Source organism: Amblyomma maculatum, chromosome 10 (genome assembly GCF_055883805.1).
Source record: "Amblyomma maculatum isolate TAMU_Amacu chromosome 10, ASM5588380v1, whole genome shotgun sequence".
NCBI lineage: Eukaryota > Metazoa > Arthropoda > Arachnida > Ixodida > Ixodidae > Amblyomma > Amblyomma maculatum.
In genome coordinates, this window is record NC_139353.1 from 175,709,821 (window position 1) to 175,729,797 (window position 19,977).

The 19,977-nt window shown below is 45.6% G+C and overlaps 1 protein-coding gene across 1 annotated transcript in view; it reads right to left on the reverse strand.

Annotated features, from left to right (window-relative positions):
• The window catches only part of LOC146177978 (salivary peroxidase/catechol oxidase-like), an 82,959-nt gene that overhangs the window by 21,055 nt on the left and 41,927 nt on the right, over positions 1-19,977 (reverse strand). Inside the window, exons 6-8 of the mRNA XM_084581663.1 lie at positions 17,715-17,816; positions 17,426-17,536; positions 7,435-7,570 (exon numbers count right to left, since the gene is read on the reverse strand). Coding sequence (XP_084437789.1) covers positions 7,435-7,570; positions 17,426-17,536; positions 17,715-17,816 — 349 coding nt within the window. The remainder of the gene's footprint in view (positions 1-7,434; positions 7,571-17,425; positions 17,537-17,714; positions 17,817-19,977) is intronic.

Here is a 19,977-nt window from a genome sequence, read left to right on the forward strand (position 1 = left end):
CATAAGCACTGAAAACGAAAAACACTTGTTTTCCGGCGTATACGAATAAACTGAAGTAGACGATTACTCTGGATTACGTTTATTGGTGCTAGAGCCATTAGAAGCACGTTAAGCGAGCAAACCCTCCTATCATAAGGTGAAATAGTCTGGTTTTATTTTATGAGGTTAAGCGTATCATAACAATCCACATTATGACGGACGCTGTAGTTTCCCGCCTCCAGAAGTGTCGACAACTTGAGGATCTTTAACGTGCGCAGTTCACCGTCGCCTTGTTTTTCCCCTCCACCAAAAAGCGGCCGCAGCCGCCGTAATTCGATCCCGCTTTTATATATTCACTAGGTTAGTGCATAATCAGTGAGCCACCGGAGCAGGGCGGTACTAAATAGGTGAATGACGAAGAAGTTTTATTAGGACATGGACTTGGCACCGGACACGGCCTGGTTGTGCGCTTTCGCGCCCCATGGCTCTGGATTAATGACGCCTTCAACATCAGTTTTCGTTTTGCTAGGCTTTGTATTATTCCAATGCTACAACTGGAAACCAAAGCAACGCTGCCACCACTGAGGATCCAGACTTGCTCTTGACAATTGTAAATTAGGAACGTTCCAGATAGGCTCTGAGCACGTCCGCAAAACTTCACCTGTGAACATTTATGGCAGCCCAATAATGAACAACGCCAGACTAGTATACTGTAGTACCGAGGTTCGAGTCCAGCTGCCTGGGGCTGCGTTTTGATGGAGATGAACCGATGTGGCGTCCGTGTGCTGTACGGGGTTGGTGCACATAGAAGATCCGCAGACGATTTAAATTACTCCGTAGCCCTTCAATATAGCACGCTTGATATCCTACGTTGCTTTGGGACGTTAAATCATACAAAGCAAACATTTCCCTCTCCTTCCATAGTATATCGTACAGCACACGTTTACAGAAGTTCCAGAACGCCTAAATAGAGGGCTTCGGAAATGCCAACCGCCTACAGTTCTTTACCGTGCACTGACATCGCACAGCACACAGCCGCCTGGCTTTTCGCCTCCATCGAAAAGCGGCTGCCGCTGCCGGTATTACATCCTGCATCATTAAGCATAAGAGCCGAGTGTCCTAACTGCTGCAATTTCTGTAATTTCTGGTTTGTAGCCATGTACTCACCGGAGGTCGAAATTTCGGTTTCGCTGAGATAAACGTTATGCATTCCTCCAGCAACTTTGCTCCTTAGTATTATCTCTGCCTGTTATGCATTGATGTATCAATACAGTTGTTTATTTCTCAATATCGCGTCAAAACAATTCTTTTTTATCCAGAAGCAGCCCCAGTCTCATTGCACGGGAGTTCCCCTAGCGTTGCTGTTGTTGCACTTGCCTTTGTCATCGCTCAATAGTAGCCACAAATATAGAAACTAGTGGGCGAAAATATGGCCGGGAAATAGAATTTTGTAACACATATATATCGCAAGGGCAGCTTATGCCTAAGTTTTCCGCACACCGGGCGGGCAAACAGCGCATAGGCCATAAGAGGTAATTGATTTACGCCTAATAAATGAGCACCTAGTGAACGCGATATTGTGCGTATAACCTGCCAAACGCGCCATTGGGCTCCATACTGTTGGTGTAGAAATATTAAGGGTCAAATGCAACAGGGAAGCGCGGTGGCAGCGCCTACGCAGCGAGTGAAGCTGGCAATTATCGACACCCCGAATAATTGCGTGAAACACAAAAGAAACCTCCAATACAATTACGCTACGACCGCTACCTAGTTGTGCTGACTCGCCATTTCTTCTCTTCGTAGCGACAAGCTCCGAATATCGCCGGTCAGGTTTGGAACAAACACGTAATCACTTTAAAAGAACGAACTTTATGAATTTGGAAACATTTGCAAAGAAACTGCCGCACACAGTGTTGTTCTCAAATTTCACAGGTAAACATTCTTAAGATGCGCCCTTTCGGCGTTAGTATCCCGTCGTTTGGCGTTAGTGCCTAATGAAAAGTCTCGAATAAGATGCTGAATATATTAGGCCGCGATATATGAAAAGAAAACCGAAACGACTGCGCACTGAATACGGACTCAGAAGTGCTGTATGATGTGTTCGCATTCAAATAGCCTAATTATGTCTCAGTTGTTCATGTTGAAACAACCCAGGTGCTGTGCTATCTACCCGACTTTAACTATCAGAGACAGTCTGGCTACCTTTGCATTCTGCAACTGCACAGCAACGTCTTTTTCAGACTCAACGCTGAAACACAGGTGATCTTACAAACCTGCCCTTTTCAAGAGACATTGAATGCAAGATCACAGTACACATTTGGCGCTTCCGATATATATTAAGATGTTCAAAGCAAAACTTCGCAAACTATGCTGCACATTTTTATTACATACGAATGGAAGCGAGCTTGGGGTACCAGAGCTATTTTCTTTTTAAATCGGAAACTCCTCATACCTACCAACCTATGTAATGAAGGGATAACATTTACTCAAAGAATTGGCTTAAGGCTAGCCAGGTACGCCTGCACACATTGCACTGTGTAGTGTCACACCAACGCTCGGTGATTGTCGACAGTGACAAAGACGACGAGCGTATGTCGGAAGGCGCGTGCTGAAAAAGAAGACGGCAGACAAAAGACGAAGACGCAAGAGACTGACGCGCTAGTTAAACGGTCGACCCGAACACCGACCTGAGCTTCAACGCATCCTTACATTTGGTGGAGGCTGCTCTTCGTTCCCTCCCCTCACGCTGGAGCTTCGCAGCCGCACACTCGCTCCGCCATCCGCTATGCCTGAGGCAACAAGCCAGACCGCCACTTCACACTCGGCTGATCCCACAGCTTCCCCTACCATCCTGTGCTCTGGTGGGCTTCGCCAGCGTGACCCCAGCTTTTTCAGTGGCGCCGTCGACCAAGATGTACACGATTGCCTATCCTCCTACGAACGCGTAAGCGCCTACAACAAGTGGGACGACACCACGAAGTTAGCCAACGTCCTCTTTTACCTGACCGATGTAGCAAATTTATGGTTCCGCAACCACGAACCCGACCTACCTACCTGGTCGGGCTTCAAAACGAGTTTTTCCGAGGTGTTCGGCCGCCCCGCTGTGCGCAAACTGCGCGCCGAACAACGCCTCGAAGCCCGCGCTCAGAATCCCGATGAAACGTTCACCAGCTACATAGAGGACATTGTGGACCTTTGTAGACGTGTTGATCCTTGTATGTCCGAAACTGACAAGATCACCAAAATCCTGAAGGGAATCTCCGACGATGCATTTCACATGTTGACGGCCAGAAATTCCCAAACAGTCGTCGAAGTGGTTCAGCTCTGTCAGAGTTACGACGTCCTCAAAAGGCAACGAGCTTCTACCCGGCGTTCTCTCGTGAACGATCGGTTATTCGTACCTCCGACAGCATGCGGTCTCACTTCTCAACCACCTTCCCTCCTTCCCGAGATCAAGGCCTTTATACGGGAGGAAGTGGCTCGCCAACTATCGCTCCTCCCTGCTTCTGCCGCAACCACCCCATCGATAGATTCTGCACTTCGACGCACCATCCAGGAGCAAGTTGCAGAAGTTTTACCGCCAAGCTCTCAAATTACGCCTGTGACAGCCCCATTAACATACGCCGCTGTCGCCGCCAGACCACCACCCTGCCCTGTCGCGTATGCTGCGCCGTTACCACCGCCACCACCTCCGCCCCGCCCTTACCTGCCTCCTCGACGTCCGGTCAACAATCCATGGCGGACCTCCGACAAGCGCCCGATCTGTTATTCATGTGGCGTTCCTGGCCACGTCGCCCGGCTTTGTCGCCAGCGCACACAGTCATACCGCAATGGCCCCCGCCTGTACAGTTATAACTACAGTGCAAACTTTGAACCTTCCCCTCCCCCTGTCCCTGCTGGCACTTCTACGGACTCAAATTATCCTGACCGCTCCTCTCACTCCTCCCGTCGATCGCCGTCTCCCCGCCGTCGTTCCCTTTCGCCGCTGCGCCGTCGCTCTCCTGCTGGCCCGGAGGAAAACTAACAGCCGCAGTTCCGGAGGCAAGAACTGCGTTTTCCTCTACTTGTACAAGTCCTCCGTCTTCCCCTACCAACGTTCTCGAAGTGTTTGTTGATGGCGTCGCAGTTCTCGCTCTTGTGGACACTGGCGCCGCTGTGTCTGTTATAAGTGCCAACCTTTGCCGCCGACTTCGCAAAGTTACGACGCCTGTTTCGAAATTTTTTCTCCGAACTGCCAGCTCACATCACATTCAACCGCTTGCGGCGTGCACAGCTCGAATTGTCATTCAGGGTGTTTTGTACGTCGCCGAATTTCTTGTGCTGCCTCACTGCTCTCATGAACTGATTCTGGGTTGCGACTTTCTCACCAGCTATCATGCGATTATTGATTGTGCCCGAGCCAGCATCGAATTGTCTCCGCTTTCGCCGGCCGCCTCATCTGACACACCGCTCCACGTCGATAAGATAACTGTGGCCGAAGATACTGACATCCCCGCCTGCTCTACCGTCCTCGTGCCCGTTTCCTGCGCCGGCTTTTCTGATTCGACAGTTCTGTTCACTCCGACGCACGCCGCTAATCGTCGCCATTGCTTAGTCCTGCCTTTCGCCCTTCTCACTTTCTGTGGTGGCTACAGCGCCATATACGTCTCTAACCCGTCGCCTTGTCCGTCAACGCTTCTTCGTGGAGAACGTCTTGGTCATGTCGAGTCCTGTGATGACGCTACGACATCTGCCGTCTCAGAAGACCCAACCCCACTGCAACTCGATGCTATTGACTTGCCCGCTTCGGTACAGAACAACGACTCCACTGCAGCTTTTTCTGGCTGTCTGATTGCCAGCCTTTCAGCAGATCAACGCGACCAGCTCGTCAGGTTGCTGCAGCGCTTCCGTTCCTCATTCGACCTTCCTCGGACATCTTTGGGGCGCACATCCGTAGTCACTCACTGCATCGACACCGGTACGCACGCCCCGGTACGCCAGCGCCCTTATCGGGTATCGGCTGCTGAACGTAAAGTTATCACTGAGCACGTTAATGACATGCTTCACCGTGGCGTCATCCAGCCTTCGCACAGCCCTTGGGCTTCTCCAGTTGTTCTCGTGAGGAAAAAGGATGGCTCTATACGGTTCTGTGTCGATTACAGGCGTTTGAACAAGATAACGCGAAAAGATGTATACCCCCTGCCACGTATTGATGACGCTCTCGATTGCCTTCAAGGTGCCGAATTCTTTTCATCTCTGGATCTTCGCTCGGGCTACTGGCAGGTACCCATGGCAGCTGACGATCGCCCAAAAACCGCCTTTGTGACACCTGATGGTCTCTATGAATTTAACGTCATGCCGTTTGGATTGTGCAACGCGCCGGCCACCTTTGAGCGCATGATGGACACAATTCTTTGCGGACTCAAGTGGCATGACTGTCTTTGTTACCTGGACGATGTTGTCGTGTTTTCAAAAGATTTTGCGTCACATTTGGACCTTCTCGAGCGTGTGCTACAGTGTTTGACTGATGCCGGCCTGCAACTAAATTTGAAAAAGTGCTGCTTCGGGGCTCGCCAGCTTCCTATATTGGGACACGTTGTTTCGAAAGACGGTGTTCGTCCAGATCCTGCGAAACTCCGTGCAGTAGCTGAGTTTCCACGCCCAACTTCTCTAAAGGAGCTGCGTAGTTTTATCGGGCTGTGTTCGTATTTTCGTCGCTTTGTCCGCAATTTCGCTTCGATCATCTCGCCGCTGACTGATCTCTTTGCCGGTGACGCCATTCTTTCGTCTTGGACATCCGACTGTGATGAGGCCTTTTCGACACTTCGGCGCCTTCTAGTGTCGCCTCCGATTCTCCGCCATTTTGACCCTACGGCGCCTACCGAAATTCACACTGATGCCAGCGGTGTAGGTCTCGGCGCTGTCCTTGCACAACGAAAGCCCGGCAACCCAGAGTACGTTGTTGCTTATGCCAGCCGTACCTTAACAAAGGCCGAAATTTAATCGGTTTGGAGGCGTTCGCAACAAATTGCGTTAAAATAACTGGAACTCGTAAGACCTCTGCATATAACTATGTGGTCAGATGCAAATGAATGCTTCAGTTTGCGATAACAAGGATTTTTTTTTTAAACTCAAAATATATAGTAAATCTATTTCAGTATTGAAACGCAAATACCTTGACTCATATTTTTCTTTATTGTAGAATAAAGGAGAAATGAGCAACAGAAGACAAACGTCAAGAACCATATACGACAGACGTTTCTAACCTTGCACATCCTGTGGTTAACGGACAGGCCAGTGCTCACGGACGGAAACGACGTCGTTTATATTCATTCCGTGTAAATTCCTAATGTTTCATCTTTTATTTCACGCACCTGCGCGTAGGTAGGACATTAAAAGCTTCGCAGACCGGTCCCGCATTTTTTGCAGCACAGTGTGAAAGAGCAGATGTGTTCACTGGAGATGCCTCGCGACAGGTAATGCAGTGCAGGAGGAACCTTTTGTCTACTAAAGCTTGGATCTACCTAAGCAAAATACGAGTGTTTCTGCAACACCCTCACTGTACGTAACTAGGCATAGATTTAACGCAATGTACAATCTTTGCCTACTGCTTCCGGCAGTTTCAGAGAACATTTCAGACGTGACACACGTAGTGTCATTCCTGCGGCTGTGAACGTTACCCTATTCTAGTAAAGAATCATCAAAGTTACGGACGGCTTCAGGTGCGCTTCCTGGGTTAAATCTGTATGTTGAGTTCATCGCTGGATGATTTGGAAGTTCGGATTTGTAGGGAACGATGCTGAGCAACTTATGTGAATCTTTATTGACAAGATCTGTAAGCTGCCAAGTACTTGTGGTTTTCTTATATGAATTGCTTGCAGCATTGACGCCGTGTCCTGTTATCAGAAATCAAAGCTAACAGCTCATTTACTAATCGGTGTCTGAGACCAGATGCCAAAGTGAAAGTCAGAGTTGCTTCGACTTCGAATCAAGCCTAGTAATGGACAAATAACGTAAGTCTTGTGCGCCAGAATCGCTTTTCTCGTGCCCTGGACGTTTTTCTATCCTGTAAGTGTTAATATATAAATGGCCCTTCTCGCCAATTCATCGATTTTCATTGCTAAACTTCATATATTTTATACTAATAATAGGTTAATAATAATATTATTAGTATTAATAATAAATATAATAATAATAATAACGTAGTATTTGTATACAGTAGCTGCCACCCTTCATCAGGCAGCGGTCAGGATGATATTAGGAGCCTGTCTATCGTGCATGGAATGTAAGGAGCACGCCAATGTAGAGCTGTTTCTGTCCACAAATGGTCACGATCTACATTACTATTGTAAATGACTATTTAGACTTATGGAAATAAATTACGTTATTCAGAGCAATGCTCCTTGCCCGTTGTCCCACACAGGTACTCGCTTAATCATTCCCAATTAATTTTTAGCTCGAAATTCTCCCTCTCACCTGGTAACTTGGAAAAGGCGCTCGTCGTCCCAGTGCGGATTCATGCATGCAAGTCGGCGAGCGATTCGGTTATGGTCTCTCATCCAGAGTGTCTGCACTGACAGCAGTCCAGGCTGCTGGTTGACGCGAACATCTCCTATGAAGACGAGCAGCAGGTACTTGATATCGCTGGTACGTGTGCAGCTCGATTGAAAAGCATGCATTATGTGAGTATGTTATGTTACAGCTATTAGTCTTCAAATAAGCGCACGCTGCCAATAAAAACTAATTTTGGCCCCCGGCTCAAGGATTGAATCCCAGCCGCAGCGTCCGCTTTTCGTTGCAGGCGAAAAACAAGGCGCCCGTGAGCGATATCAGTGCATGTAAAGAACCCCAGGTGGTCGAAATAACCGGAGAAATGCACTACGGCGTCTATCGCGGATACTTCGCAGTGGGTCATTAAACCCCTTAAACGATACCAAACCAAATGCTCCTCTTGTGCATCTGCAGTTTCCACTTATTATATCAATGACAGTTGCCTTTGTGATGGTATCATCATTCAAGATTTTGACGGATGCTTCCACCTTTGTTACCTAAAGTGGATGCAGTGTGTCCCCAAGAAGTCAACTAGGCTCATATTTAGATGTCTTCAATGCATCCGATATTCCAACTGTCAGCCGTCCGACCAGCTACATCGACTGGAACTTTCCACTGTCTCTCGACAATGCGACCGTCTCTATACTCTGTGTAAAGCTTGGAGAGTTTGCTGGGTTAGGCCTCAGAGCCTAGATTTACGGCAGATGTCACGGAGAATCTAATCAGCGCGCTCCTCGGCTGCCGTGATGTGGTGGGGCCAGATGCCCGCACAGATAACAGCAGCAAACGTGCTCTACAGGGCTGTCAATAAACGTGTTTTAATCAGTCAATTAATGCACACAGGATCACCTAGGTTCTCTGATTGGACGATACGAAATAAGAGTGTGCCTGCACCGATCTCGTGATGCTATGCCTTTTAAAGACGCTATTCAAAACTTTAAAAATCATCAGAGATTAATCTGAACTAAGCAACTTAACCACCCTTTCTTATTGTGAGGTGACCTAATTAGCCTATCGCAGCTGTACCTACTCCTTTCCACCTTTTTACACCTTTTCTAACATCCCTCTGGACTTGATAAAAAAATGTAAACCCGGCAAACAAGCAGATGCTCATAGTTTATGCTAGACAACTGTCTTAGATCTCACTCTATGAAGTCTGCTTTATTGCAAATAGGGACATACACTCTGCTAGTATGTGTACTCTAGCCGCCCAAAGAACCCCTCAGCAGCGTCTGTCCGTGTCGGTCTTGCAAAATTACTGGTTCTCTCTTTTTTTTTTAGTCAGGTAATTAACAAAGCTTGTCGCGTGACCATTTATGTGGCCGTTCAAATAGATGACACGCTTCTGTTCAACCTATTGTGGTGTTATCACCCACAATGTGCTTCACACAAACCCACCATGTCTCCAAATTCCCGGTTGTTGAACTGCCGTTTAAGTCAACACTTTTACTCTCGCAGGTAGAACCGTGCCTTACGAAACAGAATCTGCGCTAGCTTGGCTGCCTTTGCTGCAGTGGCAAATACGAGAAGCCATAGCTTGTGAGCGTGCATGCACAAGCAAATAAATATACATGCAATGTGGTAGAGGCGGCGTTAGTTTGATGTCTTCGAGTTAAACACCAAAAAGCACTAACAGATAAGAAGCATCCGAAGCTAAAGGTACAAACAGAGATTCCAAAGAGGATGATAGTTCATCCTATTCAAGGATCGGCAGAAACTGGGTTTGTCCCTGAGAAATGCCAAGATACAATTTGCAGAAGACATCATGCTCATATAACCGACCGAGATAATATCACTAGGAGCGAAGCCATACTTATATGCCGAAGCCTCTGCGAATGGCCACTTACGAAATCAGATTGGAAGCACCTTCAAACGCCGAAAGCAAGTGGCGAATCTACAATGAAACTCCATCGAATATCTTCAGAAGGTGACCTGAGCAAAATGATACCATGCATGTTACAATAAATAATTGGTAATGTGGTGATCCCATTGCAGTGCTCGTGTCCGACATATTGAAGAAGCTGAACTGGTGCTGAACACTGTGTATTACGCCAAACAAATATATTTATGCCACTGACACAGCCATCCCTAATACAACGAATGTGAAGTTTCATTGATTCCGAGGAGTACTGAACATGTGAGAGAACGTAATTCGCTTAAAGCAGGTAGAGTGTTGCATTTTGGTAATAATATTAAGTAAATCAAACCAATCAATGAGAACACAATTTCTGCCTCTAGAGTACGATGCGATAGTGGTAATGGTTGTTTCAATGTTTGTTTCTCAACAACACTCACGGCTTTTGCCAGCCTTACCAGAATATTAAGCACGAGCTAAGCCGCTGCACACATACACATCACTCCCCCTAGTATTTCAGTAAAGCCAATGTGCCTACATGACCCACCATTGATGGTCATGTGCCTACTGACCATCAATGGTGGTTTTTGATCCTGCCATAAATAGTCTTTAAAGAAAATTCTTCGCTTTATTATAGTGAGTCATTTGTGTGTTTGGCTCACCTTTACTAAAGGTTACAGAATATTACAATTATATTCATTTCAGGCATTATGCGTGACATAGTTTTCTGACAAGATAATATGGTTATATTTCAGCATGGATACGTGTTATAGAGACTTGAGCAGTCTTACATTCTTCATATTAGCACTGCCTGGAATGAATGTACTGCTTGTTGCGAGTATTAAAGAACACTGAATGGCTCAATACCCTTACGGAAGTAGAGCAGCACTTGTTTGCGGTGATGTATGAGGTAGCACTCTATTTGTATCAGCAGCGCGCACACAAACAGGAAAAACGATACAGATAGAACAGAGTGTTTTGTCCATCTCCAACTTTTTCCTTATTGTATGGGCACTGATGATAAAGTGGATATAATTACCCAGTTTCCCTTTCTAGTGCTCAGTATACAAGCTGCTTCGTGCGAGTAGGCAACATGTAGAAACTTAATACCCTTGAATGATGCCTCGAACCTCATTACTTCCTGGCCTATCACTGTCAGCATTCCTGCACTATTTAAGACAAAGACTTCTCAAGCACCTTTAAAATAAACCTATACTTTGCCAGCTAATTTCAATTCGTCACCGGAAATTTAATCCCATTCCCCTACCTAACCTTCTGCAGACGCTGCTAACTTCGCTATGATCCTAGCCTCTGAAAAAGCACACAAACAATTACCGCGCTCTTAAGATGAAGTAGCAAGAAAAATACTAACCGTTTTGCTCCACGCCTCACCATATGCGGCCAGTGTGCAAATCCTAGACCTCGTCCCAGCGTTCGAAGAAGCTATAAGTCACGGCAGAGTACGGCTTTCATATTTCATTCAATAGACTCACATAGCCCCGCAGCGAAGGTGTGCTGTTTCCGCCGCGGAATGACCTCAATCAATTTAATTTTCGCACAATCGTTGCAATTCCAAGATTTTCTCCCCTGGGAGCCTGAATGCTTAAGGCGAACGGAATTCTAGTTAACGCTCGAAATATTCACGAATGTCAATATAAATGATTTTTGCTTCTAATTGAACGCCTCAGATTCCATGATGAAGCATACGCTTCTCTACAGAACAACACTGCTACGAATTCAAAGCAGCAGCTTTGCAGGCCAAGGCTTCTGCCATTCTACTTTTCCGGGCCAAGATGTGATTATCTATACAGTCCCTTGACATTTAGGCTCGCGACACTTCTAAAACTGCCTCGCCGTTCTGGTTCAGTGATTAGGGTGTTCGAATGCTGTCCCCAATCATGCGCAATTGAATTCCGGCCGCGGCGGCCACGTTTACTTTCAGGCCAAAAAAAGGCGCCCGCGTACTGTGCAAGGTCAGTTCAGTTCAGTTCAGGCGTTCAGTCGTGTCCGACTCTTCGTGACCCTATGGACCATGTCACGCCACGCTTTCCGGTCTTTCACTATCTTCTTAACATCACATAGCTTCATCTGCAATGCCTCGAGAATGCCATTTAACCATCGCGTTCGCTGCCTACCCCTTCTCCGGCGACCCTCAACCTTTCCCAACATCAAATCTTTCTCCAGCGACTCCTCTCTTCTCATCAGATGACCAAAGTAGCTGAGCTTTAACTTTAGAATTTGACCCTCCAATGAGCAGTCAGGGTTTATGGTCGACAATATCGACTGATTTGATCGTCTGGCAGTCCAAGGAACTCTTAAGAGTCTTCGCCAGCACCACAATTCAAACGCGTCAATTCTTCGGCGGTCAGCCTTTTTCACAGTCCAACTCTCGCATCCATACATCACAACTGGAAAGACCATAGCACGGGTTATACGGATCTTGGTTGGTAGACTAATGTCTCTGCTCTTTACTAGGCGGTCAAGGCTAACCATTGCTCTCTTTCCCAGAAGCAGGCGTCTCCTAATTTCATGGCTGCAGTCTCCTTCCGAGGTAATCTTGGCACCCAAGAATAGAAAATCTGTCACAGCTTCCACTTCTTGTCCATTGATGCTCCAGGACTTGATAGGGCAAGACGCCATGATCTTCGTCTTTTTAATGTTCAGTTTAAGCCCAAACTTCTCACTCTCTTCTTGTACGCGCATCAGAAGTCTCTTGAGTTCCACTTCACTTTCTGCCATTAAAGTGGTATCATCCGCATATCTAAGGTTGTTGATACGTTTTCCAGCAATCTTCACTCCAGCTGAAGACTCGTCCAGACCGGCCTTCCTCATGATGCACTCTGCATATAGGTTAAATAGACAGGGCGACAGTATGCAGCCTTGCCTCACCCCTTTCTCAATCGGAAACCAATCAGTAAGACCATGCCCAGTTCTGACTGTGGCCTCTTGACCTTCATAAAGGTTCCTGAGGAGACAGATGAGGTGAATTGGAACTCCCATCTCTTGGAGAGCTTGCCACAATCTGCTGTGATCTACGCAGTCAAACGCTTTCGCATAATCAATAAAGCAGAAGTAAATGGGTTTCTGGAACTCTCTTGCTTTTTCCATGATCCAGCGAAGGTTGGCAATTTGGTCTCTAGTTCCTCTGCCCTTGCGAAACCCAGCTTGCACGTCCGGAAGCTCCCGATCCACATACTGCTGCAGCCTACCTTGCAGGATTTTTAACATCACCTTGCTAGCATGCGAAATAAGCGCGATCGTGCGGTAGTTGGAACAATCTTTGGCACTGCCTTTCTTTGGAATGGGGATGTAAACTGACCTCCTCCAATCCTGTGGCCACTGCAGGGTTGTCCAAATCTTTTGACATAATGTATGCAGTGTGTTAACAGCATCGTGGTTGAGGTTTTGAAGCAACTCAGCTGGAATACCATCAATTCCGCTAGCTTTGTTCTTAGCAAGGCTGGCTAAGGCCCATTCAACTTCACTCTTCAGGATGCCCGGCTCGAGATCAGAAATCACAACCGTCCTATCTTGGGTTTGCACATCCGGGTCCTTCTTGTACAGTTCTTCTGTGTATTCCTGCCACCTCTTCTTTATCTCTGAGGCTTCAGTGAGGTCCTTGCCTCGTTTGTCCTTTATCACGCCCAGCTTAGCACAGAAGCTTCCTTTGATATCTTTGATTGTCTTATACAGAGCTCTTGTGTTCCTTAATTGGCTGTTGTCCTCAACTGCTTGACACTGTATGTTCAGGAAGGCATTCTTATCTCTCCTTGCTATTTTCTGAAAATCCGCATTGAGCACCTTGTATCTTTCTCTTTCCCCCATACCTTTTGCCATCCTCCTTTCCTCAGCTATTTGCAAAGCCTCTTCAGATAACCAGTTTGCTTTTTTGCATTTCTTTTGCTTTGGAACTACCTTAGTAGCAACTTCTTGTATTATATCACGAACATCAGTCCACATCTCTTCGGGCTCTTTGTCTTCTAGATCTAATTCTTGAAATCGATTCCTCACTTCCACAGCATATTCTAATGGAATCTGATCCAGATCATACCTGAAAGGCCTTCTAGTTTTCTGCGCTTTCCTCAATCGAAGCTTAATTTTGGCAACAAGAAGCTGATGATCGGTGCCACAATCGGCCCCAGGCCTTGTTTTTACTGCTTGTATAGCGCTTCTCCATCTCTGCCGGCTAATAATATAATCGATCTGATTCCTGTACAGACCGTCCGGTGAAATCCATGTGTACAGGCGCCTCTTGTGCTGTTGAAAATGAGTATTCGCTATGGTCAGGTTGTTTTCTTGACAGAACTCTACTAGCCTCTGCCCAGCTTCATTTGGCTCACCAAGACCGAACTTGCCTGTAATTCCGGATATTTCTTCAACTGTGCAAGGTCAGCGCACATTAATGAACCCAGGTGGTTAAAACTTCGCAGGCCTTAACTATGGTGTGTCTCGTAACCTTAGTCGCTTTTGGACGATAAACCTCAAAAATCAAATCAAACTTTATGATGACATTGCCTGCCTAAGTAACTCAGAGGATGACCTACAAGGAATTATCTATGAACTAGACAGGAAAACAGGAATAGGCCTGAAAATCAACACGCAGAAGAATAAGGTAAGGTTAACAGCCTTGGGTAGGAACAGCAGTTTGCGTTAGGTAGAGAAGCACTGGAAGTAGTAGGCAAATATTTCTACATAGGGCAAGTAGTAACCGCATGTCCGAACCATGAAAGGGAAATAACAAGGAGGATAAGATGGGGATAGTGCGTATTTGGCAATAATTCGAAGATTATGACTAGCAGCTTGCCCATTTTTGGCGCTCGTTCCGACCTGTCTTTTCTTTTGTCGTGATCGTCTTTTTTGCCCACATACCTCGCCATCGTCGTAAACTAACTCGCCCAAAAACGTATCCTGCTTATCGGTATCGCTCAAGAGGTAAGTACATAATATTTGAATCTTACCTATACACACCTATGGGGCTGTAAATTGCAGGCTACCGAAAAAGGTTCTACAACGCAGAAGGACATGAGGAGGAAATGGTAAGTGTAACGTTAGGAGATAGTAAGCGTGTACCTTTTGTTAGAAAAATAATTAGTGTTGATGTCATTCTAGTAGAAGTCGAGAAGAATAAATGGCCAAGGACAAAGCATGCTGGTTGAAGAGAATAAAAAATGGTCGCTTAGGGTAGCACACTGAACTCCACTGAAAGGAAAGTGTAGCAGTCGGTGCAAACGTAAGGTGGCATGATTATAGGTTAATTGTTTCACTTGAGTCAATTGGATGCAGGTAACATGAATTAACTGGAGGATTTTGGGGCAGGCCTTCGCCCTGCTTTGGGTAGAGTCCGGCCGATAATAATAATGTGAAGTTCATAAATCTTGAAACCACTAGGAATGTTGCTGCGACTATCACTGTACACTTATGCATGGATGTCGAGTAGTGGTTTATTCCTCAACCTTCTTACACATCATAAAAATATATGTTGAATGGTCTTGTTAAACAAATCATAATACAAATACAGAGCAGCACCATTCGCAATGGTGGAAATAGATTCTTACGAAACACCTGACACACTTTACATTCAACCGCACTACCAGAAGAAACAGAAATTGGGTACCTAAATACAGATGTCTCATACATACCTGACCCCGTGAATGCTTCAACTGTCAGCAATGCGAAAATGTGTTATAGAGTTGTCATTGCCGCAAAACTTACACAGATTGTGCCTTTAAAGAACACCTTGCTGACAACTGTGACGCAGTAGTGCCACATTACGCAACCTCTACCATCCTACACATTCATAATCTCATCTCGACTGGATGAATAAATAAGGGATCATGAAGATCAAGACAAAGGAACACATTTCGAGCGCCGTTAGGGCGTTGCAATGTTTGCGGCGCTCGACTACTGTTTCTGAAGATGAGGGATCGAATCCTGGCCTCAGCGGCAACTTTTCACTCGTCGCGAAACCTATGCGCCCCTGTACTGTGCGATGTCAGAGCACCTAAAGCTCCCCAGGTGGTCGAAATTTGCGGCGTCCTCCACTACGGCTTCTCACATAGCCTAAGTCGCTTTGAGACGTTATACTACACAAATCAACCAAACCAAACCAAACATTTCTTTCAGAGAAGCCAGAAAATTGTTGACATAAAACTTCAGCCATATTCACTGACAATGCAAATTACGCCGATCTGGCGCCCAGGTTTAGACTGCCGCATCGCAACCTGGCAGCTAGGTGCCAGGTTGCTGAGTTACTTAGGAAGGCAATGTCATCAGCGAATCGCCGATTACTGAGGCATTCTCTATCCGCTCTTATCCTTAACTGTTCTAATTCCCAGTCTCGGAATACTTCCTCTGAAGAAACTTTGAATAGTACTGGGCCGACCGCGTCTCTTTGCTAAACAACATTCCTTACAGCAATTTTGTTATTGTTTATGCAGGATTATGGTGGCTGTACAGCCACTATAGGTTACCGTCCGGTACTATCATGTACAGCTGATCTACACCAAGATTTCGCTATGCCTACATGACTGCCGAACTTCTCAAACTGTGCTTCATCGTGCCGCTCGAGCAGCTGGATCTATTTTGCTATTTGTTGACCATATATTTTAAAACCAAGAATTAGGCCTTTCAAATTTGAATCAAGCATCTGGTTACTACGAATAAGAAGAAGAATGAGGCTGGTTTGCCTTCCATTTCAGAATGTACTGTAAGCTATTTATTCAGGTTTCTGTTGAGCGTGTACAGGAGATCTATCACGCATTGTGACCGCGCCTATTTTCCAATAACTGTTTATTCTTTAGCAATAGGAAGCCATATTCAGCTCCCGTACCGACTGCCCAGAATTGAGCCCAAAAAAGGGAGCCGGCAGAAATTTTTAAGCATGGCTACCCACCCAGCCGTACACACCAGCTATAAAAAAATATGGTAACACACGGGATGTTTAGCCGCAATATATATATATTAGCCCCAAGGACGATGAAAAAAAGCAGGAGAGGAAAAGACAGGAAAAGTATGAGAACGAATGTAGGAGGGCAATAAATGTGGAGGTGGCTGGAAAGGGTGACTGCACATTTCCACCTTTAAAATCAGCGTGGAGGTATACTCTACATGAAGCACAGGGAAGCACAGGAAATGATCATGTGTTGCCTCATCAGAGGCGCTTTATTAGCACTAACACTCCGCAGCGGCTCGACCACCAAGCTCCCATTATTCATCAGACATGACTATGCTGCGTACGGCGAAGCTTGGATGCTCGGAATCCGTCATGCCCCACAGTACACAAACATGCTTTAACATTATGTTTCGGCGGGAATGACGCACAGAGAATCTTTTTCAGTACATTTCGTGACGAATAAAGCAAAATGAATTGAAGAGCGCTTAAGCTTCGCATTTAGGAGTTCAACGCGATAGCGTTTAAACCCCAATGCTTTGATGATGATGGATGGATGTGTATGACTGAATCAGGATGCGGATCCCGCCATCAGTTGCAGCAGCGCCGTATGATCGAAGGACGTTTCTAGTAAGTGCCGCATCGCAAATAAGCAAAGCGGAAGTGTTCTTCTAGACGTACTTGACATTAGCCGACATTCACAAGCCAATGCACACATTAGGTCCACTTTTATTTGCTGCGAAGCAATGTTTCTGTGGCGGAGTGGTTGCATGCTTGCGTGGCATTGCGAAGGGACCGCGTTCGACTTCACGAATTTCCGCATGATTTTAATAGTTCATTTAGTTTCTCCTGATTTTCGAGTTACAACTGGAACACCCTCACCGGCTTTACTGCGACGCGGGGTCTTAATGCTATCGTGCTAATAAATATCACTTTTATGCCCTTACTGATTTCATATGTGGGGGACAGCACTGCCTACTGAAGAGGTATCATCCGTTGGAAGATATTCCATGACAAGATATGATTTTAAATAAAAAATGCCTTCTCACACCCACCATGCAAGTATTCGCGGATACATTGATATCTTCTTGACGCCATTTAGCCTTGTTTGCCAGTCATAGGAATATACAGCGCTGGAAAGAATGGACGGGGAATTCAGATGATGGACGTACCAGATTGAACACAGAAGGCATTCTCTTCAGGTAAACTGCAATTGTCGATGTAAGGAAAGATACTGGCTGGAAGGTATTCGGCGCCATCCAGCTCCTGGCTCAGCAGTAGACCTGTACACATCAAGGGTCCAAGTCTCACAATTTTTTTTCGTGGCTCTGCTTCTGTCACGTGGCTGAGAACTATTGACACAAATTATTAGTTGGTACGTTGAAACTTCCTTCATGAGAAACAACCACTACCGACCTAAGTTGCCTATATCATGATTGCCAAAATCCCTAGCGTACTCACCATCACGGAATCTGCGCACAACTTTTGCGACCTGATCGTTGTAACCATAGATCTGAGACAGGTCCGCGTAGGATGTCTGCTGGTTCATCTGATATATGGGCCCTGCATGCGCAGAAAAGAAAACGGAAATATTCAGTAAGGTTTATTATTCTGATTACAGCAGGTCTCCAAACTTGCAATTTTTTGAAATCTACAAAAGACATTTTCCCCCTCAGAGATATACAAAATTTTCAGAAAAAACTACAGCACATCTAGCTAAACTACAGTTTGTGCCTTTTGGTAGAGACATCTGGCCACCAAATATTATAGTTCTGATCCGAATACACCTATATATATATATATATATAATTCATTTCATTTATTGAAGCCTTAAAGGCCCGAGGGCGGGGGCAATAACATTTTATAACAGCATACGAACAGCAGTTCAAGAAACGAAACAAAAAAAGAAAACGAAAGCAACAATCAAACAAAATATACAAGAGCAGACTAGTGCGCATTGTCAAATAGAACACTGAAGGTGACTCGTTAGTCTCGCTCAGAAAATTTCACGATCTTTGCATGAAGCAAGAACGTCCGGTAGAGCATTCCATTGGGCGATTGCATCTGGAAAAAAAAGAGTTACTCATTGCTGCAGTGCGGCCAAAAATCAGATTTATCGGGTGACTATGATTACGTCGACGGGACATTCTTGAGGGAGGTTGCAGGAGAGGGTGCTGGTTGTGAGGACGGTAAAAAAAAAAAAGAATGAAGGATTCAGAGACGTGATATAATTTGGCGTGATTGGAGGGAAAGAGTTCGTTTTAGTGCTGTGATGCTGGTTTCACGTGAGTACTGTCACATGATAAATCGCGCTGCACGGTTTTGGATGGCCTGTAGATTATTAGCGAGGTATGCTTGTGGAGGGTGCCAGATGGATGAAGCGTATTCTAGTTTTGGACGAACATAGGTCTGGAAGGCGAGCTGTCTGATTTGGGGTGGTGCTGATTGTAAATTTCTCCGTAAATAAGCAAGAGTTGTGTGAAGCCTGCGAGCATATTATTTCATGTGAGTAAGCCATGATAAAGTTGATGTTAGGTGGACGCCAAGGTGTTTATAAAATGACGTTCGAGCAATGGGAGTGGAACTGATACGATATGTGCTGTTATCAGAGCTGCGCTTACGAGAAAAGACATGGATTGACATTCGCTTAAGTTAAGCGGCATATGCCAGTGCTCACACCATGATACAACCGTGGCGATGTCATTTTGCAACCTACTGGTGTCCTCAGGGCCTTTGATAACGTTATGACACAGTCGTCCTCGAAAAGTTGAGGTTTTGTTTTTATGTTAGTTGGGAGGTCGTTAATGTATATGAGAAATAATAACGGCGACAATCCAGAGCTCTGAGGGACGCCTGATGTTACGTCAATTAGCGATGAGTTATGACAGTTGACGGATGTAAACTGTACACGGCCTTTCAGGAAGTGCTCAAGTCAGATTAGTAATGTCTGCGGTATTCCTAGGGAGGCAAGTTTATTGAGTAGATGATTATCGGGAACACGGTGAAATGTCTTTGATAAGTCGAGAAATATGGCGTCAATTTGTAAGCAATCGTTCATGTACTGAAGGATGTCGTATGGGAATTAGGCAAGTTCAGTTTCACATGACAGAACCTTACGAAAGCCGTGTTGAAGCGGATAAAAGTATTTCAGTTATTCAAGATGGGGGGATTAGATTTGATGCTATCACGTGTTCCAGAAGTTTGGACGGAATGCTGGTGAGCGCAATTGGTCGGTAGTTATTAGCTTTTGATCTATCACCGGATTGAAAAATGGAAATTCTTTTTGCTTTTTTTTCAATCGTGAGGGACTTCGCCATTGCTAAGCGACTGTGTGAATAACAGGTAGAGTAGTTTGCTTGATATTGCGATAGTATTTTTTAACATTTTGGGGCTGATTTGGTCGCAGCCAGCTGACGATGATAGTTTCAGGGATTTAATCAAATTCGCTATTACATCAGGACTGATTTGTATTTCAGGCATTGGGGTCACCGATAAGTCGGTAAATAAGGGGTATATTTATATATATATATATATATATATATATATATATATATATATATATATATATATATATGAGTGGGCTCGGCAGCACAGCAACAATGCGGTCTTCTTACGCCAGCCATCTCCTCACCTTTCAGGTGTTCCTTCTGGCCTTTCTGCCGACATCTGGCGATGACTGCTTGGTCGGCGAATCTGCTGCGGGGCCAGTTGCCAATCTGAGCGG